The 26,037-nt window shown below is 38.8% G+C and overlaps 1 protein-coding gene across 4 annotated transcripts; it reads left to right on the top strand.

Moving 5' to 3' along the window:
• Positions 1-4,493: 4,493 nt before the first annotated feature.
• On the top strand, positions 4,494-25,304 carry EMB1220 (pre-mRNA processing ribonucleoprotein binding region-containing protein). Of its 4 annotated transcripts, none has more exons than XR_016109858.1 (10): positions 4,494-4,695; positions 5,414-5,484; positions 13,250-13,315; positions 13,524-13,661; positions 14,759-15,651; positions 15,737-15,807; positions 22,958-23,060; positions 23,213-23,288; positions 24,830-25,008; positions 25,092-25,304. XR_016109858.1 is itself a non-coding variant. In XM_088977896.1 (9 exons), exons 2-9 carry the CDS (start codon positions 5,482-5,484, stop codon positions 24,935-24,937), a joined length of 1,458 nt encoding a protein of 485 aa, XP_088834022.1. In that variant the 5' UTR covers positions 4,502-4,695; positions 5,414-5,481; the 3' UTR covers positions 24,938-25,304. The 4 variants fall into 4 exon arrangements, 2 of the variants coding, with proteins under 2 accessions (XP_088834022.1, XP_088834023.1); XR_016109859.1 differs by having other exon boundaries at positions 4,695-5,060; XM_088977896.1 differs by having other exon boundaries at positions 4,502-4,695; positions 24,830-25,304.
• Positions 25,305-26,037: the final 733 nt, after the last annotated feature.

Genomic DNA, 26,037 nt, shown 5'->3' with positions numbered 1-26,037 from the left:
AAGCTAGCGCTGCCAATAATACATTTGGCTCTCAAATCTCTCTTCTCTCTTCTTCTCTCTTCTTCTCTCCTACATAACATGGTATCAAAGCGGGATTATCAGATCTGAAAGGAGAGGTCGAGTGAATAGTTTCCTTCGCACAAGATTTCTAGATCCGTCGCCCACATCTACTATTCGATTGATTGAAGATTAAGGTTTTTTCACGCACTAAAGTAACTTCTCTCCTTCTCACATTTTTCTTTTATGGTCGTGTGCCAGGGCAGAACCTGTACTAGGTCTGCTGGTTGGATGTGAGGTGATCAACACCTCTTTCTTTCCTTTTGTGTGTTGCAACAACAGCTTTTATGGTGCACTGAAGGTTAGAAAGTAACCTATACTTGTTGTAACAACATTTTTGTTGATGCGTAGGTCAAGAGATGACCTGTATGCACAGTGACAACACATGTGTTTGATTCTGTAGGTCAAGGGATGAACTATTAGTGCTATAACAACACTTGTGTTTTACAGAAAAGGGTTGTGTTTTCGAAGAAAAAAAGGGGTTCCCTTTCTCCCTTGGTGTTAAACTTTTTTTTTAAGGTTTTGTGCCCATTTTAAGAGTTTTTTAATCTGTAATAATGAGTGGTGAAGATTTTGCTACATCCAGTATTTCCACAATGCAAAATGGAATGAATGGGGGTGTGGACCAATCATTTCCCATGGTTGTTATTCCTCTTGATGGCCTAAATTATTTAGAGTGGTTAAGAGGGATCAAGATGTACATCACTGGAAGGGGAAATATATGTTATATAAATGAGATAATCAAAGAACCCAATTCTGGGAGTGCTGAATATGACAAATGGAATTAGGAAAACATCATGGTCATGTCTCGACTTCTAGTGTCTATGCAACCTTAAATAAGAAGGAATTTTATGTGGGCTAAAACAACAAATGAGATTGAAGTGAAGGATCTAGGTCCTCTAAGATACTTTATTAGGATTGAAGTGGTCCACTCACAAAATGGTATCTTCATTTCCCAAAGAAAGTATGTTCTAGATCTACTCCAAGATATAGGAAAATTGGGAGTGAAGCCAGTTGATTCCCCTATTGATCATAACCACAAACTAGGCAACTATCAAGATGAGCTCATCAAGGATGTGAAATAGTTCCAGAGACTTGTAAGGAAACTTGTTATATCTTTTTATGACTCGACCAAACATAGCTTATGTAGTGGGTGTTCTTAGCCAGTTCATGCATGCCCCTGAGACTATCCATCTTGAAGTAGCAGAAAGTTTACAAAAAAAAAAAGAAGCAACAAAAAGAGTTATCATATATCTTAAGAAGTTCCCAGGTGCAGGCTTGTTGTTTTAAAAGCATGGGCATCTGAACATTGAAGTGTATACTGATGTAGATTAGGTAGGATCATTGAGTGACAAAAAGTCAACTAATGGCTATTGTACCTTTATAAGAGGTAATCTAATTACCTAGACAAGCAAAAAGCAGGATGTGGTAGCTAAATCTAGTGTTGAAGCTGAATATCAGGCAATGTCTCAGGGAGTGGCTGAAATTATGTGGCTAAAAAATTTGTTGAGTGAGTTGGGTTTTCTAGTTGTCATACTTATGACCCTATTTTGTGATAATAAAGCGGCCATAAATATTGTTGCTAATTCAGTGTTGTATGATAGAACTAAATACATCAAAGTCGACAAACACTTTATTAGAGAAAATGTCGTCATAGGGGAAGTTTGTACTCCTTATATTAGTTCTGAAGATCAACTTGCAAACATCTTTATAAAAGGGTTACACCACTCGCGACATCATGATTTATGTGACAAATTGGGCATGATTGACATTTATGTCCCAACTTGAGGGGGAGTGTTAAAAGGCTATTAACCCTCTAAGTATAGTACCACAGATGTACTATTGTAATTTTCTCCTTTTATTTTTTATATCCTATCACACTAGTTTATATACCAAAAGTTGGCATCGACAGAAACTCCAAGAGTAATAGAGTTTTTCAATCACTCTTATAAGCAACTGAGTTTAGAAATGTGTCAACATTTGGAGATTGTGTCATTAATTCAATATGCTCCCCTACCATTGATACAATAAATACATTGGCTCGGTGCAAAACACTTTATGGCAACTTTAATGTTTCATTTGCATTGAAGATAATTGAAGCAATCCTACCTAGTTCCTCCACATCCTTTAGGCTTCATTTTGGAGTGATGCAAATAAGTGTGAATGCAAATATGTACAGTATAAAACAGTCTATATAAATTGCAAAATTGGGTTAATTTTGCACTGATAAATTTACCTTTTTACCGAAAAGACCTTTAACTATAATGGATGCAAACACGAATTCCAATAAAGCATATGCCTTTTTTTTATCAAAGTTTCACTTGAATGCAAATTTAATTCTTTTTTTATTGATGTACTTTTACATCTCATTATCGATGTGAATATGCATTAAAAAATATATTTCCTGTAATTTGTCAATACATAAATACAATATTGCCAAATGTAGACAAAAGTGAACCACAAAACAAATTTACCCTAAACTGAGATTTAAACTCCATTTGCATTGTTTCCAAATACAGCTTTATTATTTTACATGATTTGCAATAGAATCACCTTGGTCATAAAAGCTTTTATCTCCATCAATCAAGCTATTTTATGGCGTTGTGCACGTAATATACTGTCAATGGTTGAGCTGTTATGGAAACACAATATCCATGCTGATACAAGATGTCTGTTCGGTCATAATACACAAGATACTAAAATGCATTCTTTATTATTTTTTTTTGTCATTCAGTTCAAACTATTTTGGCTTGGATCATGCATGAATTTCAGACCAAATATTTTTCAATTTACAGACATTTAGGCACTTCTCTATTTTTAGTGGCAGCGAGATTTCAATTCAATTCTTTGGCAGATGGATATTTATCCGAGGTGGAAATATCATGAAACATATTTGGCACACCTTTTGATTCGTTGTAGTCATATGCAAGGCTTAGGCTGAAATTGCTTGGTGCTTGAGTCTTTCAGAACCCATGAGTTTTCCATCTTCTACACCGTTGGCTCTTGGATTGACAGAAATGTAAATATGTACAATGTAAATACATACAAAATATAATGTTTTACATTTTACATATTTGCATTTATATTCCTTTCAAACTGAACCTTAATTTCTTACATATTTACATACAGTGTAAATACATACAATTAACCTATGATGCTAAACGCCCAATTGCCAACTAATTTGGGAGTCTGATGGCCTGATGGGTTAAACTCAGTTCTACGGGTGTCTACGGTTAGGTTAATTGAACCATGGGTAATTTTTGCAAACTGAACCAGTATTATTGGTTTTTCCATTTCTCTAAATTGAAATCGAATAGGAAACACCGGTTAATCGGTCCATCGGTTTTGGTTTTTGATTGGTTTGGTTCTTCGATTTTTTGGTTTTTTATATTTATAATATATTTTATAAATATATGTATAATATTATATTTTAAATAATAAATAATATATAATATATTATAAATATTATAAAATATATAATATATTATTATAAATATAATATATGTATATATTTATATATAATATATAGAAAATATGTGACATATATTAAAAATATATAAAATAATACATATAAATATATATACTAGTCGGTTCGATTAACCGCCATTTTTTTTGTAGATTAATCGAAAACCAAACCAATCCTTTGGTTTTTCAAAACCAAACCAAAACTGAACCGATTAATTTGATTAACCACATTTTCTTGTTCAATTTTCTTGGTTCAGTTCAATTTTTCATGGACACCCCTACCTAGTTCCTGCCCATGGGCAAAAAATGTAGCTAAGGCTGTGTTTGGTTGTAATGCAAGTTTATTTACACTAGTACAAAAGCATGGAAGTGCAAATGTTAAAAAAAAAAAATACAAATTCTTGTTTAATTTTGTTTTGTGTTTTGCTTCATTATGCTTCATGTCTTAATTTACTTCGTTTGTACTACAGTCAAACAAAATAAGCTAAAATCTAAAACAAAAATAGGTCCGAATTTACACTCAAATCATTTGTACTGCCATGGTTTTGCATTAGTGCAAATTTATTTGCATTACAACCAAACACAACCTAAGGTCCAAAATTCAACTGATTATGAATCTCGCTCCCATATCCATCCGTTGCCCGATTCACTACATGCATCTCGCTGGCATTTGAACCTTTTACCAATATCATACACCACACCATATCGCAGAATTCTTAGTTCCATTACAATACTAACAATTCAAAGTGACAAATACCCCCAAACTAAAATACTAATACCCGCCATAGAGCTAAGAATTCTTAAGGTGCCCTTTATTATTAATATTTAAGTGTACGAGTATATAGTTATCTTTTTTTTTTTTTTTCACGCGGATGTGATCGGATTTTATCGGATCATAGTGTATATTTGATCCAATATAAACGGATCGAATTCGGTTACCCTTAACAGGATCGACTTCTATTCGGATAAACGGATACCTTGCAGCCCCAGATCCAAATTACCCGCCCGCCCGTGTCAGAAAGGAAAAATGGTGGAAGAAAAGGCGAGAACGGTTTTACGAGCCGGTCAGTACTTGACACTGCAATGTGCAATCCCTCTCTCTTTTTCTGTTTCCCCTTGCAGAGTTACGCCGTTTAGATCTTTTTAAGAGTTTCGGTCTGCGTATTAGAGCTGGTACGAATTCCTTCCCTCTCTTCGATGTATACACTTGACATCGTTAGGGTTTGTATTACAGTTAATTTAATTTATTTATTATGAATAAACTTTCTTTCTGGTATGAATTTTATTGGCTCACATGACCTCATCTAGCGGGATTTTCATACAATTTAGGTTTCTCAAGTTCATTTCTCTATCTTCTCGTCCTAAACTCGTACCTATAATCGAATTTAGGGAATATAGATAAATGAACAAATAGAATAAAAGAAGTAGAAGGCGGAAGAAGAAAACCTTTGAAGTTGAAGGTTGTTAGGTATCTTACAGTTTTGGCTTATTAGAAGACGAATTTCGTCATTCAACCATTCCGGGCCGAAAGTTTGCAGGTTCGTCCCTCTTGCGACTTTCTTCGGTCGAATGCAATTTGTTAATTTCTTTAGTACCTAAAGAGAGAAAAAGTTAGGGCCACTCGAATTTGTTTAGTGTCATGGGTTTTATGGAGCATTTAAAATAACAACTTCAATATCTTTACGTGAGAAAAAAGGATGTAGTTTGACAATAAGCTTGGATGTATAGAAAGTATCCGGTTCTTCATAATGTTAGTTGATTGTGTTTCGTGGGGCGTTATTTATATTGGAACTTAAGCCAAGACAAAATGAGGCCATTTGACAAGTTAACTTTTTTTTTTTTTTGCTTATTTCTCTCTTGTCTGTGCTCTAATTCCCCCCTCCCCCCACAGGAACCTGTTGGATCAATAGTTGCTGGACTTGGATCTGTTTTAGTGAATAACATCCCTAAAAACCGAAAATGGTTAGTTATCTGTATCTTATCTCCACTTCAGTTAATGTGCCAGTGTGTGTTTTTTGCAGGCTCATGGATATATGTATGTATCCATCTGTTGGTGTACGTATGTATGTATTATGGTTTGCATTGTTTTTATTGATTCTCTATTTATTCTCAGTTATCTCCCTAAATGTGTTTATTTACTTCGTTGATTCTAAGTACCTATTCTGTTGTACATCTAGTTCCACGACCAGTACATTCAAACATTCTAGGTGCCATTTGGCAAGTCGTTTTAGGGAGATCTTCCAACAGCCTAGATGGCCAAAAGATGTATCATGTAATTAGCTTTTGGGGTAAAGATATAGACTGTTTGGTAAATATCCTAGTCTACCATAATCTATAGAGCTGTTAAATGAAAGATTTTAGGTGCAGAAAGACAGGAAGTTTCATTTGAAGCTTCCAGATTTTTGGCCATTTTGGGATTCCATGAGCTTCTTAGGGCATATGTCTTTCTGGCTTCCTGTCTTTTATTGCCAAACAAGAAAGACCAAACTTTGGTTTTCCAAAATTTGAAAAGCCCGAAAGACCACACGGAAAGGCTTGCTAAATGCCTCCTTAGTCTATTCTTTTTCCAATTGTTAGACATTCGGTATGGATTTTTCTTCTTTAATATGTATCTTTGTTTTTTTTTTTTTTTCATCAAAATTGAGGCTGCAGTGAAAAATATATTCCATTAGCATGGTGAATGGACAATATCCATTAGTCATGATCTTAACAGGAAAATTTGAGGTTAGTTATATTAGGCACATTGTCAAAACTAGTCTGTGGTACTGGCTATCCTGTGATAGCAAGGTTGTCCTATGATCTAATTTCAAAGGTGGGCCCTTTTTTTGGAAGAAGGTAAAATATAACTGTATTAAAGCAAAAAAAAAGGTCCTTTGTACAATCAGAAGCTGTACAAGAAACTGCCAAGTGATTATCCATTCAATAAATTACACCATGTTGAATGGTGGTCCTCAATGCTGATAGACAGTATATCAGATTTCAAAGCTGGAGTTTTTTGATCATGGCATCTGATCCACTCTTTTTGAAGTTCAGTTGTATGGAGTAACTTTTGTTCAAATGTTTGGATAATGTGTACTTAGCTGAGCTTCATGGCAGATTGCCCCTTGATGCAACTAATTAGTAGAAGAATGACTAAGCCTTGCAATTTGCAATTTGATTTCACACAAGATTCTTAGGATTTGGACTTCATGTCTAATATTGGCCTACTTAACTCTGATGACTCATAACATTCTTGTGCTAAATGATATAAAATTTGGGAATAAAAGAAGGCTAATAATAAGAGTGTAGGGAAGGAAAAATATAGTGCTTGTGGATGATACAGATAGAATCACTCTTGTAAATTTACTTCTTTTAACCTGATGGTGCGTGATTTGAATACTCCTAGCTGAAAGGCGATCCAAACTCCAATTGGGCGGCGAGCTAGACCGATATGCAAAACAGTGGATCAGAGAACCCAGGGCAGCTAACCTGATGACGAAATCGGTTGAGCGCGCCCTTTGACGTCCGCGGAATCTATAAATAGTGTGACGTTTGCGCGCGCCCAAGATGCGACCTGGGTCATTTCGTGGTTGAGTTAGATGGCTGAACATGTCCGACCAACGGTTCGCCCTCCAAATTGACTAGACCTCGCGCCAAATCCACTTGGACTCTTCATGAACTCCCCGCACTGGGTTAGGACCCCTGGCATGAGGAGTGGGGGCTAATTGATGAAGGGTGATTTGGCATGACCTAGCAAGAAGGGGACACGTAGGCGCGATCTGATCGAGGGGTGACAACTCAGGCAGGCAAGCCCAGTTCGCAACATTCGGAGTTCGGGTATTCAGTCGGCCCAAAAAACCACCTCGGTGTAGAGGCACTTCGACACCCAATCCAGTTCGGTACTAAAAAATCGAAGTGCCATCTTGGAGCTAATGAGCCGAAACGCCACTTAACCGACTCCAAAGGCCTCCCCAACAGATCCCAAATTTCTTGAGACCACGATGAGAACTCATCCTAACTCCGCCTGAATCGGAGGTAAAACGATAAACCTTATCAGCATAATGCTCTCCTTCAAAAACGGAACAAACCTTATTTGCATAGTCCGGAGATCTCAGAGATCTTTCATGAGGCCCACGACTACTCCAGTATATAAAGACATGAAACCTCAAGGCAAAAGTACGCGTGATTATTCTACTCACTAGCACTCAAGCTCTCAAGCATTTAGCTCGCATTCACAACATAAGTACTGACTTAAGCATCAGAGAGACCTTGCTGGGTTAGCTACCCCAGGTTCTCTGATCCACTGTTTTGCAGATCGGTCCAGCTCGCCACTCAATTGGAGTTCGGATCGCCTTCCAGCTAGGAGTAGCCAGATTGCGCACAATCAATTGGCGTCGTCTGTGGGAAGACGATTGAAAGGTTATCCCTATTTCTTTACAGTTTCAAACTCAATCTTAACCTCAATGGCATCTTCTAGCCACACCGGAAAAAGTATCGAGATGAACGTCACCGGGGGGCAAGTTCAGCAATCAACCTTCCCCCAAGGTCCTATGGTATGCATCGGCCAGTTCACCATTCCGTTCACAGTGTCCGGAGTTCTGTCACTGTCCACACCACAAAGCACTGCGCAAGTGAGCGTCCCAAGACTCTTCAAATCGATGCCTCGAAGTGGTTCGGTGGCAGAGACTGGTATGTGGACCGTCTCCTCTTTCGGGGCAACTCGTTCGTTGGTATACTCCACTGGTCGCTTGAGCTTGACATCCTCTGCTAGCTTTGCTTTTCCTTTTAGGGCAGCCACGTAGCACTTTCGTGATTTGAGTTGGTCACCTCACAAGACCCACTCCGTAATCAGTTGGGAACTTTATCACCAAATAGTAAGTGGATACTATCGCATGTAGAACATGCGTGATGGGTTGACCTACTATGGCGTTGTAGGGGGAGGGAGTCGTGACTACCAGGAACGTGTGCTCAAATCGCACGATGTTTGGCCACGTGCCGACTTCCACGGGTATTGTGATTCGACCAAGAGGTCTGACCTCCTCGCCGCTGAACCCTACCAAAGGAGTATCTGCCGGTTTCAGGTCGCTCTGTTGTAACTGTAGTTTGTCGGTCAACTTGAAGAGTACATTTGTCGAGCTGCCTGAGTCTATCAAGATGCGTTTTTACCTCGAAATCATTAATTCTTAGCTTCACCACTAAGGCATCATCGTGAGGGTATCGGATCCCGCGCGCATCGTTCTCAGTGAAGTAGATCGGTTCTTCGAGCTAAGGTTGCTTTGGCGGGTTCTCCCCTTCATTCTCTAACTCGCGGACCGAGGTCCTCTTAGCTGCTGATGTACATCCGACGATGATGGACCTGCAGATGATCATGTTAATTACCCCGTAGATCGGTCTTTCCTCTGGCAACTGTCGCGGTGGTTGCTCATTCTACCTATTGATCTCGGGGCCACTCCTCCTCTGGTCCCCCTATCGATCTGCCTGCCGATCTGCTTGTCCCCTTTCTTCTTGCAAGATGAAGTTCTTTAGGTATCTGCGACGGATAAGTTCCTCGATCTCGTCGCGGAGATTCCTGCAATTCTCTGTGCTGTGTCCATGATCTCGGTGGAAATGGCAGTAAACATTTGGGTTTCTTGTTGCTGGGTCTCCCCTTAGCCTGGAGGGGCCATTTGACGAAGGAGTCCTTTTTAGCCATTAAGATCTCTCCTCGCTTAGCATTCAAAGGCGTGTAGCTCGTTCTCTCCACAGGTGGGGTCCTGGAGCGCCGACCTGACTTGCGAGTTCGCGAGGGGGACCGACTTCTTGACTTGCTTCTTCCCCTGCTCGGGGACTTGCTTTTCTTCCTTTTCTTCCCACTATTGCTCATTCCTTCATTTTCTCTCTTCCTCTTTTCTAGAGGTGGGTTGTCGATCTTTTGGTTGATCTCCTCCTCGGTACCGATGAACTGATCTGTTAACTTGAGATATTTGGTGATGTCCTTTGGTTTGTTATCTACCACATGCCACTTAAACTCTTTATGGGTGATTCCTTTCTTTGTTGCAGTGAGTTGCGCCACCGGGTTGAGGTCCGGTATCTACAAGCAAGTGTCGTTGAAGCGCTTTATATAGATTCTGATTGATTCTTCTTCCCTTTGAACCATGTTTAGAAGGCTTTCCTGTGATTTCAGACACTTCTTGCTGGTAATGAAGTGCGCAGTAAACAGGTCGGCGAACTGGGACCAACTTTTGATGGAACCCGGCGTGATGTCCCGATACCAAGTTCGGACTACCCCCTTAAATGTAGTGGAGAAGGCCACACACATGCAGGATGCATCAGCTCCAGTTAGGTGCATCTGAGACTGGAAAGAGTCCACATGGTCGTTGAGGTCAAATGACTCGCCATACTTGTCTAACCGGTGCATCTTAAAATCTTTTGGCATTGGAGTTGCCAAGAGCTCGAGAGACAGAGGGGATGATCGGCAAAGTAGTGGAGGCGTAGTCTTCGTAGCCACCGAGCTCGCTTCTTCCTTTCCTTTGGCTTGCTCTTCTTACTGGCCTGGCTTCAACGGCAAACTGTCTCTGGCCGAGGGGCGACGTGTTTTGCAGTGTCGCCGCTGCTGCTTCTTCATCGGCTCGGCATTGGTGTTGACTTCAGTCTCGTCTGGTACTTCGGCCTTGTCGCGAGGTAGATTCTGGTTTCTTCTCATTGGGTTCCCTTGGTTGTGGGGCTCAAATTGGCTATCACGGGGGACGGAGAGGTCTTGTCTCGAGTTCGCACCTCGAACTCCGAACTGGTTATTATCTGCTCGTGAGCCATCATTTTCTTGCTGGGAGTACCGAGGCGGATTGGGCTGACTATCCTTGGACCTATCTCTGAGATTTCCTTGCGAGACTGGAGGAGTGTGCTGACCATTTCTCCCCCCACGGGGCGAAACTTGACTCCTGAGAGGAATCGGTACTTGCGAGGTCTCTTCACCCCGATGGGGAGATCAGTTGATGTTCTGGTTGGTTCCAGGCCAATTCAGGTTCTGGCCCTGACGGGGCCCTGGGTGCCGGGGTGGAACCGACTATTGGTTTGGCTTTAGTGGAGGGAACTAGTGTTGATTTTGCTGGTACTGTTGGAACTGTTGGACCTGCTGCATTTGGATCTGAATTGTCCGAACGCACTGAACGAGGTCATGAAACTGGGAATGCCCGATTCTGGGGGGAACCACGAATGGCTTAGAGAAAGTCGCGCCTACCACTGGGGGAAGTGGGACGCTCACTTGCGCGGTGCTCTGTGGTGCGGACAGTGACAGGACTCCGGATACTGTGAGCGGAATAGTGAATTGGCCGATGCATACCGTAGGACCATGGGGGAAGGTTGATTGCTGAACTTGCCCCGGTGACGTTCATCTCGATGCTTTTTCCGGTGTGGCTGGATGATGCCATTGAGGTTAAGATTGAGTTTGAAACTGTAAAGGAATAGGGACGACCTTTCGATCGTCTTCCCACAGACGACGTCAATTGATGGTGCGCGATTTGGCTACTCCTAGCTGGAAGGCGATCCGAACTTCAATTGGGCGGCGAGATGGACCGATCTGCAAAACAGTGGATCAGAGAACCCGGGGCAGCTAACCAGACAAGGTCGCTCCGATGCTTAAGTCGGTACTTATGTTGTGAATGCGAGCTGAATGCTTGAGAGCTTGAGTGCTAGTGAGTAGAATAATCACGTGTACCTTTGCCTTGAGGTTTCATGTCTTTATATACTGGAGTAGTCGTGGGCCTCATGAAAGATCTCCAAGATCTCCGGGCTGTACAGATAAGGTTTTTTCCGTTTTTGAAGGAGAGCTATGTTGATAAGGTTTATCGTTTTACCTCCGATTCAAGCGGAGTTAGGATGAGTTTTCATCGTGGTCTCGAGAAATTTGGGATCTGTTGGGGAGGCCTTTGGAGTCGGTTAAGTGGCATTTTGGCTCATTAGCTCCGAGCTGGCACTTTGATTCTTTAGTCCCGAATTGGATTGAGTGTCGAGGTGCCTCTACACTGAGGTGGTTTTTTGGGCCGAGGTGGCTGAATACCCGAATTTCGAATGTTGCGAACTGGGCTTGCCTGGCTGAGTTGTCACCCCTCAATTAGATCGTGCCTACGTGTCCCCTTCTTGCTAGGTTGTGCCAAATCACCCTTCATCATAACCCATTCAGATTACAATTTATTAGCCTTCTATGGGCTGATTGGCAATGGAAACTCCATTGTGGCATAACCTCAAGTTTTATTACAAGGGCTGAGACTTGCAGATGGAAAACATATTAAGGGATTGTTAATGTGGAGGGATTCAAAATCCATTATGATGAAAGGGCAAATGGGTGGTCCGTGGAAATCATCGATATATAAAAGCAGGAAAGCAAAACAACTATGTGTTAAGCTGCAAACAGAAATCTGCTAGTTTCCAAGATCAACAAATTCCTTAGCTAATTCCCTCACCTGGGGAGTGGACAGACAGGGTTGTTTGGGGGGAAATATCCTTTGGACTAAAGAAAGCGTTTTTTTGGTATGACGCTATTGAAGCAGGAAGGTTCTTGATCTGGTCTTAAACTTTTCATCTTGTCTCCCTGAATGTGCACCTTGTACATTTTCTTGATGTTAATAATTTTTTTTTTCGTTTACTGATAAAAAAACTTCCTTTAACCAATTTTTATAGGGCAAAATTGCTCAGAGAAATGTAATGACTGATTTCTTAAGTGAGGATTTCTTGGAGTTACTTCATTGCTTTCATTAGCAGAATTTGTGGTACAATTGCATGCAGCGCTATAGTAGCTTGTTTAGGGGCCATTACTTGTGTAATGGCAAAATCTTGGACCGACAAGTCTGATAATGCAGGTTCGAGTTTGAGAACAACCACTTTGTGCCAAAAAAGGCCAAAGGTTAGGACCATATCAAATCTACCCTCCCAAGACCCTGAATAGCACCAACATTGGGTAATTGCCTTTTACTATTGTAGCTGACTTGTGGTATGAAGAAGGGTCTATTCTTTCAATTCTTAATTTGTATTTGTAAGACTGAGTACTCATTATCTCTTTTTTTTTTTGATGAATGATCATTATCTCCTTTTCTTACTGGCTGTTCTCTCTCGATTAAACACAGAACAACAAAAAAGGGCTGGCAGAAAAAAAAAAGAAAAAAGAAAAAAAGGAAAAATAATGAATATGGCTATATTTAGCTATTCTTTATAGAACTCATAACTTTGTTATTTACCTGAAGCATTGTGCCGGGCCCTTAATAATAAAAAGGGCATTATACTGGGACAATCTTGTTCCCATGGTGTAATACCTAGTAGGATGATGCATCTCTGTTTTGTTCTCAGATGCCTAATATGTGCGTTTCATTAAAAAATACAGTACAGTATTTCCATTCTCAGTGGGCAAACTGATGTCTTGGGTGTCTGTGTTTGAGGATTTCAGAAATTGTAGTGTGTCAGCTGTTTTTCTTTCTAGTACCTGGTGGAATGTGTAATTGCTGATTTGATCAGTCAGCCTTTTCTGGGACTGATCTCAGCCTCCTTTGTGTATTTCTTATCTCAATAAATATTACTTTACCTTTTCCAAAAAAAATACAGTACAGTATACCAGGTGCTTCTTGATAATTCAGTGGAATGCTATATCTCTTTTTTTATTTAATTTTAGTGGATATTATGCTTCAAAGTTCGTTTCTCCTTGGTTATTTGAGATTCTAAGTTTCTCCGCAAAAAAACTTCATATTTGCATATTGATTTTCTTCCATTTCTGGTTTTTCAGGCAACACTTGCTGATTCTTTCTTAGCAGATCTTGATGAATTATCTGATAATGATGCCAATCTACTTGTGAGTACATCGCCCTTTTCTTTTCATTAAAATATTACTTTTATCTTTTTTTTTTTTTTTGAAGGAAGAACTACTTTTATCTGTTCAGTGGAACATGCCAATTTAGAAACTTATTATTTTACCTTAACTCCATCCTGATTTCTTTATGCTAATTTGTTTGTGTTTTATTAGGTCTGGCTTTATTCACAATAACAATATTTTGTGACAGGATGAAGATGTTGGTGATGCTGGAGACATGGAAGAGGATATTGATGGTGATTTGGCAGATATAGAATCTCTTAACTATGATGATTTGGATAGTGTTTCAAAGCTGCAAAAGACACAGCGTTATAACGATATCATGCAGGTTAGTTACAATTTTTTTCTTATAATATATATTTTTTGGTTTTATTCTTTGGTCTACAATCCATGTTTAACTAAGATGATTTTGATTGTGTTGCATTGTTTGTAATTATTTGATGCTTCTCTTTAGGAGTCAAAATGAAATAGCCATGTGATAGGAACCTGTTGGAAGACCAGGGTCCAGTTAGGCCCAAACCCACTTCTGTAGCTCCCACTGGTCCGCCTAAGCGCCCATTCAAGCATTTGGTTCCTCCTTACGAACGGGACTATTTTAGAAGGCCATGTCAGAATCAGAAGTTGGTTATAACTGAGGTTCACAGGATCTGACCTGCTTGTTATGTGCTTGTACTCCCCATAAAGAGGCACCGAAGCTGAATAAGAAAATATCATCAATCCTGAGTTTTCAATTCCCCTCTTTTCTCTTGTAAGAGGCAGAGCTTCCCTTGAAGTAGAGCTAGGTTGTTTCCCAACACCATTTTACCACATGCATTGATCTTGGGAGCTAGGAGTGAAATCAGAAAATTATCTAGGTTAAATAAGTTCAGTAATACTGCCATAGCCCCATTATGTGGTCCCAAGCTAAGAATGTCTCATGACTCTGATCCTTCTTGCATTATACTATGAAACGAGGATTAAAATAACTTATTGGAACCACAAACAAAATGAATTGGGAGATTACCACCATTATAAAATAATCCATTCCTTTCTGCTTGTCTTAGGTCATATTTCTTTGTTTCAGTAATTGTTAAAATGCCTTGACTTGAAACTGGTAAAATTCATTCAGTTAGCTATTCAATAAACTCATGATTGTCATTTTAGATGTTCTACAAGTGAGCTACCATTGCACCTTTTAAATGCTATAGATTGTAGATGCTAGGGTCATGTTTTGTGGAGTTCCTTCATACTTTGAGTGGGGTTGGTATTGTTTGAGGCTGATTCAAACCTGACTAGACTGAACCTAACCCTGAACCATGCTTCCCTTAACAAATTTAAGTTTGGGGCTTAGACATGAACAATGGATCTATAGATACTTTCATTTGCTTAAATCCAACTTTGCATTTTTATGTGGACGGAAAGAGTGATGCTGTCTCTGAATTGCAGAAAGTTGAGGATGCACTTCAGAAGGAGACTGATGTTTCCAACCAAGGCATGGTGTTGGAGGATGATCCTGAATATCAGTTGATAGTTGATTGCAATGCTTTGTCGGTTGACATTGAGAACGAAATCATTATCATCCACAATTTTATTCGAGACAAATATCGCTTAAAGTTTCCAGAACTTGAATCTCTTGTTCATCATCCAATTGATTATGCTCGGGTTGTAAAGAAGATTGGGAATGAAATGGATTTAACTCTTGTTGATCTGGAGGGACTTTTACCCTCAGCTATCATTATGGTTGTTTCTGTTACAGCATCAACTACTAGTGGCAAACCACTGTCTGAGGAGAATCTTAAAAAGACAATTGATGCATGTGATCGAGCTCTTACTCTTGATTCAGCTAAGAAGAAGGTCCTTGATTTTGTTGAGAGTAGGATGGGGTATATTGCACCAAATCTTTCTGCTATTGTTGGAAGTGCAGTTGCAGCAAAACTGATGGGGACTGCTGGTGGTCTGTCAGCATTAGCTAAGATGCCAGCTTGTAATGTTCAGCTTCTTGGTGCCAAGAAAAAGAATCTGGCAGGTTTTTCAACTGCAACTTCCCAATTTCGTGTAGGCTATCTTGAACAAACAGAGATTTTTCAAAGTACACCACCTTCTTTGAGGATGCGTGCTTGCCGACTTTTGGCTGCAAAGTCAACACTTGCTGCACGAGTAGATTCAACAAGAGGTGATCCAACAGGGAAGACTGGAAGGACCTTGCGGGAAGAAATCCGTAAGAAGATTGAAAAGTGGCAAGAACCACCTCCTGCAAAGCAACCGAAACCACTTCCAGTTCCAGATTCTGACCCTAAAAAGAAGAGAGGCGGTCGTCGGCTCAGGAAGATGAAGGAGAGGTAGTGCAATTTCTTTTACACACATTACTTGTTGCAGATATGTCATTTCCTTTGGTTTTCTAAATGTTTAACTTCACATTTTCAGATATGCAATGACAGATCTGAGAAAACTGGCTAATAGGATGCAGTTCGGAGTTCCAGAAGAGAGCTCTTTAGGTAATACTATGTCTGTGCACATGCTGAAACTAGTGCATCTTCTGTTTCTTGTTTGGAAACTGAAGTATGAATTTGTCAGTGTTAACAAGTTTTGGATCTTTTGGTCCTGTTCTTTTGGATTATTAATTATTTCATCATTCTTATTTTTTTTGGTAATAGAGGAATATCTTAAATACAAGAAAAAAGTATCAACATGAAAAGAAAATAAAACTAAAACAAGCAGTTTGGGCCTAAATTGCCACACCCAGACAAGCCTAAAAACAAAACATCTAAAAGTCAACAAGAAGGAACATTAAACCACTCTTCAAAAGTCTGTGATGCCATGCATGCCAGATGGTGAGCCACCCAGTTTCTATTTCCTCTCATGAAATTGAACTTGACCTGCCTATCCTCCAGAATCTTTAACGAGCTTAAGAGAATAAGTTTTACACCCAAAGCAACATCAATATCTCTTTTGAATAGTGCACTACTATTCCCTGCCAATAACTTTCCCAAAATAACAAACTGCAAATTAAGCTTTTGCCACAGATAGAACCGTGGAGAATTGTATGAGCTTCACTTTCCATCGAACACTTACTGCTACAAAAATCCACACTAGCTGCTATGAATCTCCCTTCATGATTATGAACCACTACACCAAAAGAGGCCTCTCCTGACTGCTTAAAACTTCTGTTCGCATTGATTTTCAACCAACTTCCTTGAGGTGGATGCCAACAAAAAGATTGACTTATGTCCCTCATTAGATGAGGCAAGATGTGGAGGGTCAGAAATTGTTTTAATAGCCAGAAGATTCCTGTTAATGACAAATAAACAATCTATGGGGTTATCCATATAATCGTTAAAAATTGAATTTGTTTTTTACTTATCCAAAATTGAATGCAAGGATGTCTTTTTGCCTTTTTTTTTTTGTTGCCCACTGCCCATCTTTTTTGACAATTGAAATAGATTCATAACATTACATTCTGAGATGCAATCCATCTTGAGGTTGAGATAAACTCTGAACCATATGGCTTTAGAGAAGGCACTTATGGAACACATGTTCTACCAATTCATTTTCTTCCCCTCAGCAGCCACATCCCCATCTATACTTATCCCATCCTTTGACAATTCATGATAGACAAGGTCAGTTGTGTTTGGATATCAAGCCTTTATTAGAGTTTCACTTTTACTTGTTTTGGTTTTTATATGAGTAGCCTCTGTTATCCCCTTTTGCTCCATTTTATGGAACCATAATTATTAAAATGTGTGATAATAAGCCTTTAAGTTCGAAATGGAAGCCAATGTCAAACCTTAAAATGTATACTTTTGAGATAAACTTGTTGGTTATTTTTTTATATTTTTTTGATTGGAAACGGTAACTTCATTAAATAACTTTCCAGATTTAAGTACAGCTGTCAACCCCTAAGTAGGTGTTGAGCCCCAGTTATCTTTCTTACAAAACTGCCCAGAACATACTCTCCCTCGCAGTCCCTTGTTTAGCCAACGTGTCAGCTAAACCATTAGCTGATCTCCCTTGTTGTATTGTGGATTTGCTTTATGGGCTGTCTATAAATCCAGGCTCCCAACTTACCAGATTGCAACCACTCGATCAACAATTTAGAGTCTCCCTCAATCTCAATTTGGTGTAACCCCAACTGTTTTGCATATCTTACACCTTGAAGCAAGGCCATCACCTCCGCTCTCAATGAAATGGATTGCCATTTTTTCTTTCAAGGAAAAATCATATTATTCTTTTGTTTTTCTTGCAACCACCTAAATAAAAGAGCTTTTTGTTAGGAAAAATATTTCATCCTTTTCCTTTGGTAATCTGGGGAAAGCAGGAATAGGGTGAGTTTTCGGAATCATCAAGGAGTAGTAGTGGTACTGTTCTCAGGACCAATTGGATTTGGTGACTTGATTCCGGCTTAAACTCAGTCTCTCCTACAAGGCTTGAAACTTGCCAAGCAGTTAGGAGCAAGAGAACTGGAAATTGAAGGGGATTCACTACTGGTCATAACTTGGGTAAAGCAAATTGACTCGATGCCATGGAAATTCTGATTTATCTTCAGACAAATTGACCTACTTGCAAAGAAACATAATTCTAGTTTTGGATGGGTGAAAATGGAAGCAAATGGGTTGGCTGATGTGCTAGCAAAACAGGGGGTTGTAGATCCACTTTATTTTGGGCAATGCTGTAATCTATTTTAACCTGGGTCACGTATATGATGGATTGTCTTTGTACTGAAACCAGTAACTAATAATTTAGTAAATGAAATTTTCTTTGCTGATAAAAAAAGCCTTTTACCAAAATACAAAATTTATCCCCTTAGAAATGGCTGTCTTCATGTCAACAAAACCCTTTCTTGAGTTTTTGATGATTTCACTGTTGGATGTGTGGACTGGCTAAGTCTATCATTACCATGCAAAACATTTTTCAGAACATTGTTTTTTAGTGCCTTAATTTATGCTTTTGGCAGGATAGCTGCATATGGATTGTTTGCATAAAAATGGGTTGGCTGGGATATGGGTTTTCGACTTTCCCTTCTCTTGAGGCTCATGTTCAGACCTTTGTTTACAATTATTGTATTGTTTTTGGAGGGACACTTTAGGGTTAAGTGTATGGAACAGTATATCAATGCTGATTCAGTAAAGGTGGATCATGTGGGCTTGAAGTAGAAAGTATAAAAATATGTGTGGAATTATTTTCTCTGGTTATAATTTTTTTTTCAGAAACCCATGCAGTATTCTCTTTGTTACTTCAAAATTTGTTTTCTGTTGTACATTCTTTCTACCTCTTGTGGAATTTTACTAGGATGTGAGGTTTCTGGTTGTATTAATGAGTGTAGCAGAAATGCAAAGGTTGAGATGGATCGGGGGGGGGGGGGGGGAACTAGGAAGGGTAGGATCAGAATTGAACTTGTTGAAGGAACCTAGGAGTAGTTCCAATAGGTAATAGAATGGGGGAAAGTAGATTAAGATGGTTTGGTCATGCTTATATGATTGCCTTTTCATGCTCATGCTGGGGCATTCCTCAGAAGCGGCACGCTACACATAAACTCGAGTGTGGTGTCAAATGGGCAAGGGTTGCTAGGTTGTTACTTGTTAGTCAGAAGCAATGCATCACACTATGCCGATTGTTGTGGAAAATGGGCCAAGGTTTCCCGCATCCTTTTTGATGTGGGTGGGTAAAAAAGTTAGTCCAAGAAACACAAATTCAATTAGCCACTTGGAATGTAGGAACTTTAATAGGAAGAATTGTGGATTTAGTAACATTATGAAGAGAAGAAGGATTAATATTGCATGCTTAAGAGAAACTAAATGAAAGGGTAAAAAGTTAAAGAAATTGATGACTTCAAATTATGGTATATGGGAGAATTAAATAATAGAAATGGAGTAGTGATAATGGTAGATAAGGATCTAAAAATGAAATTGTAAATGTTAAAAGCATTATAGATAGAATAATTTTAATTAGACTTGTTTTAAGTGAAGAATTACTAACAAAATTAGTGCTTATGCACCTCATGTGGGTTTAGAAGAAAACATTAGAAGACAATTTTGTGGAAACTTAGAAGGACTAATCCAAGGTCTTCTAAATGAGGAGAAGATATTTATAAGAGGAGACCTCAATGGACATTTGAAGAAGAGAAGTGCAGGATATGACATGGTGTATGAAGGATTTGGGTTTGGGGGAAAGGAATGAAACAAGAGATATTATTTTAGATTTTGCAATAGCTTATGATATGGCAATAGTAAACACTTTTTTTTAAAGAATGATGAATACTTAATAACATTTAAAAGTGGATCAAACATAAGTCAAACAGGCCTTTTGTTACTAGAGAGAACAGAATGAATGATGTGTAAGGATTGCATAGTTATTCTAGGGAAAAGCTTAGCCACACAACATAAATTTGTTGTAGATATGCACAATTGGAAAAGGAAGAGAAATAGGTTTCCAAGAATTAGGTGGGAAAACCTACAAAGAGGAAACTAACACACTTTAGAGGTATGATGATAGAAGGAAAATGGAATTTAGATGGAAAGACTAATTATACATTATTTGAAATGGCTAATTGAATAATAGCAAAGGACATTTTATGAGAATATAAAGGGAAAAGGCAAAGCACTAAAGAAACTTGGTGGTGGAATAAAGGGGTTCAAAATGTAACCAAATTAAACTGAACATGTTATAAAGATTGGCAAAAGACTAAAAATGGAGAAAACTTGGAAGAGCATAAAACTATAAGAAAGTGAAGTTAAACAAAAAGTAAATGAAGTTAAATTTAAGGGCTTAAGGCATGTGATGAGATCTATCATAATTCATAAATTATGCACAAGAAAGAGGGAATGAGATTTATAAACCAGAAAAGATGAGAGAAAGCAAAGACAAATTTAAATCATGATTTAGGTGCATTAAAGAGGAGGATCAAATAATCTTGGCAAAATATGTAGAAATCAAGGAAGGATGGAAAAACTATTTAAAATTTATTAAATGAACATGTAGAGGGTGTTAATGGAGGAGAGATTAGCAACTCTAATAGTGTTAAAAATAACATGTAGGTATGTAAAAATAAAATTACTAAGTGAAGTTGTCACTATATAAGATGAAAAAGGGAAAGACATTAGGACCCGATGGTATTCCAAATTCCAATTGAAGTATGGAAAGGTATGGGAGAGGTAGGCTTATTATGACTAACTAAACCATTTAATAAGACAATGAAAGAAAAGAAGATGTTTGATGAATGGAGAAAGAGCACTATGGTGCTTATTTGAGAACAAAGGTGATTTATAAAGTTGTAATAACTATTGTGAGATTAAACTCGTGAGCCACACTATGAAACTGTGAAAGAGAATAATTGATCTAAGTTTATGACATGAAAAGGAACTCTAGAATTTTCAGAGAAAAGGAGAAGAATAAGGAAGTGTTGATTGAGGTCATAAGCCTAAGAGTGGCACATTGGGTTAAGACCTTGGATTTGTTCTCGGACTTTAAGATTGATGATTTCTTCAGAGCTTGGGGGGGCTATATCTGCCTCATCTTCTAGAAGACTGATTGCAACAGTGGTCTGGTCTCCCCTTGCCTTGTGTCTGGTTGAAATTGAATTTTGATGGGAGTAGTGTGGGCAATCCAGGCCCTGCTGGAATTGGAGGAGTTATCAGGAATATATGTGCCTTCTTCTCGAGTCCTGCTGGGCAAAGTGATGTGGCATCAACAAAATTCTTAGCAGCTGTTTTTGGGCTTGAGAGAGACAAGGATTTGGGTTTTGAAAGGCCAACTATCCAAGGTGATTCCAAAACAGTTGTGGACTGGTTAAAGAAAGGGGAAGGAGTTTCATGGCACCTAAGGAATGACCTTAGGAGGTTCAAAAGGCTGTCCAGGGATATGTTGATTCAAATTAATTGGATTAGAAGATCGGCTAACAGTTTGGTGGATAGTTTAGCTAAACAAGGGGTGCAAAGACAGTTTATGTTTTGGGCTCAATTGTAATATTTGGGGGTTTGGACACTCGGTGTCTATTTGTATCCTTCACTACTTCTTGTTATGCTGCCTTAATCAGCTTTATGAAATCTTATTTCTGAGTATATATATGGGTTTATGCTAGGGAGATCAACCATTGAAAACTGCTTTCTTTTAAGACAATTGATAGAAAAGTTTATAGAGAAGAAAATAGATCATATGGTGTTCATTAATTTAGAGAAAGCTTATGATAGAGTCCCTAGAGAGATAATATGGTAGGCTTTGGAATACAAAGGGGTTTCAAATAGGTATGCAAACATTATTAAAGAATGTATGAGCCTATGAGAGTGGAACAAAGGGGTTCCAATAAGTATGGGAGAGACATCAGATTTTACAGTTATGATGGGTTTTGACCAAGATTAAGCACTTAGCTCTTATTTATTTGCATTGGTCATAGATGAATTGATGAAACATATTCAAGAGGAGGTCCCATGGTGCCTGTTGTTTGTTGATGAGATTGTTTTAATTAATGAAAGAAATGAAGGATTGACTGAAAATTTAAGTTTAAAGGTAAATGCTTTAGAAACAAGAGATTTTAAACAAAGTAGGACTGCAAATTAGGGTACATTTAAGATTGGAGGCCAAGGGATAACTCAATGTGACATTTTTTGGTATGTTGGTTTGATAATTCATAACAAGGGAGAGATTGATGAGGATGTCACCCATAGAATTAGAGTAAGATGGGCAAAACAGAGGGGTGCATCCTGAGTCTTATGTGATTGGTGAATATTACTAAGATTAAAAGGAGAATTTTATAAAATAGTTGTAAGCCTCCCAACTATGTTATATGAAGCAGTGTTGTGCAGTCGAGAAGCATGTTCAAAAAATGAAGTGTGGCAGAAAGGTATATGCTTAGATGGATGAGTGGAAAAAACTAGAAAGGATAGGGTCAGAAATGAAGTCATTCTTAGGAACCTAGGAGTAGCTCCAATAGGTGAAAATGAGGGGAAGTAGACTAAGATTGTTTTGTCATGTGCTTAAAAAACCATCTACAGCACCTGTAAGAAGAAGTGATAGGTTACAAGTTGAAGGGACTAGAAGGGATAGGGGCAGGGAAGACCAAAAGGGACATGGGTTGAAGTAGTAGGAAATGATGTTAGTGCTCATAATTTAACAATGGACACTGGCATTAAATAGAGAATGACAAAATGGGATTCATGTAGCCAACCCCATATAATTGGGACAAGGTTTAGATGTTATTGATGATGATGATGGTCATGCCAAAAAAAAAACTATCTACAACACCAATAAGAAATGATCTGTTACAAGTTGAAGGGTTTAGAAGAGCTAGGGACAGGCCCAAAAAGAATTGGTTGAAGTATAAGAAAAGATTTAAAGGCCTATGATTTAACAATAGATATGGCACTGAACAAAACGAAATGGCGGAACAGGGATCATTTAGCCAGCTCCATATGGTTTGGGACAAGGCTTAGATGATGATGGTGGAATGTAATAATTTTTTACTGTTAACAGTATTTCATAAAAATTTCTGAGAGTTGTTGCCAGAAAGGATACCTGCTTTATGCAAAAGTGTTTTTTTTTTAAATGTTTTAATTTGTTCCTGGTTGAGCATTGGTTGTTTCAATACATTGCTTATAACGTTTGGCTTACTGTGCACACTGCAAAACTTATTTTTCATTTACTGTTTATATTTAGGGGATGGTCTGGGTGAAGGGTATGGCATGCTTGGGCAGGCTGGAAGTGGGAAGTTGCGTGTAGCTGTTGGTCAGAGCAAGCTAGCAGCCAAAGTTGCTAAGAAGTACAGTTCCTTTGCATATCCCTATTTTTCTGCTTCATATACCTGTCATTACTTATTGGTGTAGTTTCCTCTTTTGCAAATTTTACCGTGTTTTTGTAATGTTCCATTGTCAACCTTGTCTAAATGACCTTAAACTACCTTACTGTTTTCAGGTTCAAGGAAAAAAACTATGGAAGCAGTGGTGCTACCTCAGGATTGACTTCAAGTTTGGCATTTACACCCGTGCAGGTTTGTCCTTTAGATGATATGTATGTATATTTGTATGGCACAATCTCTTTGGTTTTGGACAATAAAACGTAAGATTTACTGGGTGGATGAATAATTTGGTTAAAAGAGGCTTGTCAACTGAAGCCAAACCTGTGCTCAATTGTGTAAGCTGGATGCACTTGGACAAACAGACTGACCCATAAAATAGGAGTCTGGGTAATGTGCATGTCTATTAGTAGGACAAAGCAAGTTTATGATTTCATAATGCAGATATCTTGAATCTAGAAGTAAACAGATCTGCAGTTTTTAAGCTGCTTTTACACAATATTTGATGTGTTAGGCTTTATAAATTGTCATTTGATAGTACTGTTGATTTAACTCCATTTGTGAGGAATCTGGTCAGACCTATTGGTTAGAGGGACATTTAGGCTCCGTTTGGTTTGTGGGAAGATTTGTGTGGGATGGGAAAGTGTAAAAAATTAAGTTTCCATTGTTTGGTTTTATTAGGATGGGATGGGATAGGGTCACCTTCGTCCTCCTCTCAACCGAACAGAGCGGCAACTAGGAACAGAAGCAGCGGATCTGAACCCATCTCCGGTTTCCCTCTCCCGCTCTCTCCCTGATCTTCTCTTCTTCTTCTTTCCCTCTTCCCCCATTTTCTCTCTCGCTCCGTTTCATCACCGCTTCTGCAACGGCGGTAGATCTATGCGTCCCCTCTCTAATCTCTCTCTCTTCTTCTTCTTCTTTTGCTTCTTTTTCTTCTTTGTTTTTCGTCTCCACTACTCTGGTTCGCTGCCTGGTTTGCTTCGCCTGCGTGTCACCGCTGCCTGGTTCGCCCTGGTTCACCGCAGATCTGGTGAAGACGGGAAGAAGGTGAGAAAGAAGAGGAAGACGGTGGTTCTTTGACTTCTTCCAGTTGTAACAGTGTTTTTCCAAAATTTTCCACCGGGGTCCCACGGTTTTGGTGCGACCTCAAATCCATGATTTTGGGATCTGAAATCCCACACCTTTCTCTTCCCATCCCTCTGTTTCCCTCAAAACAAATGAGAGAAAAGGGAGTGTTCTCGGAATATTCCCTTCTTCTCATCCTCATCCCACAAACCAAACGGAGCCTTAGAGATGAGGGTGATGTTAAATTGACATATTGTATCTGGAAAGACATATTGACCATGACTGAGCACATAAGAGAATATTCTTGAACTTAGGCAGCTCTTTGGTTGATGATCCAATAGTAGGGGATTTTTCTTGAGAGAACTACTGATTATGCTTTTGTTTCTTTTTTCTGTAAATTATGAGTGAAGTCATTATCATTTGTGATGTAAAAGGGTAAATATGATCTTTAAGGTTTATGAAGTCTTGATGTGATTATGAAAGATGCATCATTGCCTTTGTTAAATGATATTATAATTGTTTTCCTTGTCTGTTTACCTGCTAAATTCTCTCTCATAGTAGTATTACTTCGTGAACTACTGAAACAGATGCTGTTGATTAAGTTGGTCTTTTTTTCTGCTATCATATAATTTTTTTTGCCAGTAATGAGTCGGTTCTGTTCTGCATTTCAGGGAATTGAACTTACAAATCCACAGGCTCATGCAAATCAACTGGGAAGTGGAACTCAAAGTACCTACTTCTCTGAAATAGGAACATTCTCAAAGATCAAGCGCACTTGAATCATCATGAGGCAGTGCTTATGTCACTCCTAATTAAAGTAAACCCAGTCTTGTGACTCTTTTTACTTGAAGTAAGTGAAATTTGAGGGAACAAAGTAAATTACCAAATGAACCTTGTTAAACCGATTCTTCTGACTTATTTTTTGTATATCAGCTTCCTCTTCAATGGAAGTTACGACTGCAGGACTTGGCTATGCAGATCTGTTATCAGCAAAAAAATGACACTTCGTTGAATATTCATTTGAAGGTAGCCTGAAACCATCGATTTCTTATATATGTTATCAATGGATTCAATACTGATACATCTTTTACCCCCCCAAAAAAAGTAAAATACAGCTACGTCTGTGCATATGGTCATTGATGAACACCTTGTGCTTGTAAATTGTTTTTTTTTTCTTTTAAATTTGTCAAGTTAGCAATTTAGCATGAGGAAAGCTCAAGGTCAAACGAAGATGCCGGTTGTGACTTTGATCCATTTGTAGTCCTACAAGGCTACAACCGTGAACGGCACTCCATGAACAGATAAAACGTGTTTCTGGTTTTGGAACCAGCCTGAAAACGAAACAAAAAACGTTCCAAACATCCTTATATTGCATATCGCCTGGTCCCTATCGTGTAACCTTTTCTCGACTCTTGAGATACGGTTACGGAATTATCTTCGTAAGCATCCTCAACCATGAAAATTAAAAAGAATCCTCGTAGTTCCTTTTGGCTGTATTCATTTGATTGATTGATCTTGGAGGATGGAAAATTTCTATAAGGCCTATAAAAATGATTACTAATTGGACTTTGAACCATCAACAACTGTTGAGACGGGTTCATTTAGGGGGCGCTCGGCATCATGTTTTGTTTTGTTTTACATAACCAAAAAAAAAAAAAGCAGCTACATCAGCAAAATCAACCGGTGAACAATTTGAATCATTTTTAGAGGGCAAGTTTAAGGGTGCTTGTTATTTTTGGGGTTTTTATTGTTCGGTTTCCCTCGAAAGTCTCTATGTACATTTGAGAAACGAATACAAAGTGTACTTAAAGGCTGTGTTTGGTTGCAGTGCAAAGAATGTGCACTGATGCAAAATTATAATAGTGCAAAAGATTTAGCT

This window comes from Nelumbo lutea, chromosome 3 (assembly GCF_056320005.1).
Source record: "Nelumbo lutea isolate HS-2025 chromosome 3, American lotus-T2T, whole genome shotgun sequence".
NCBI lineage: Eukaryota > Viridiplantae > Streptophyta > Magnoliopsida > Proteales > Nelumbonaceae > Nelumbo > Nelumbo lutea.
Note: the sequence above shows the minus strand (reverse complement) of the source record. Positions and strands in the feature narration are given on the sequence as shown.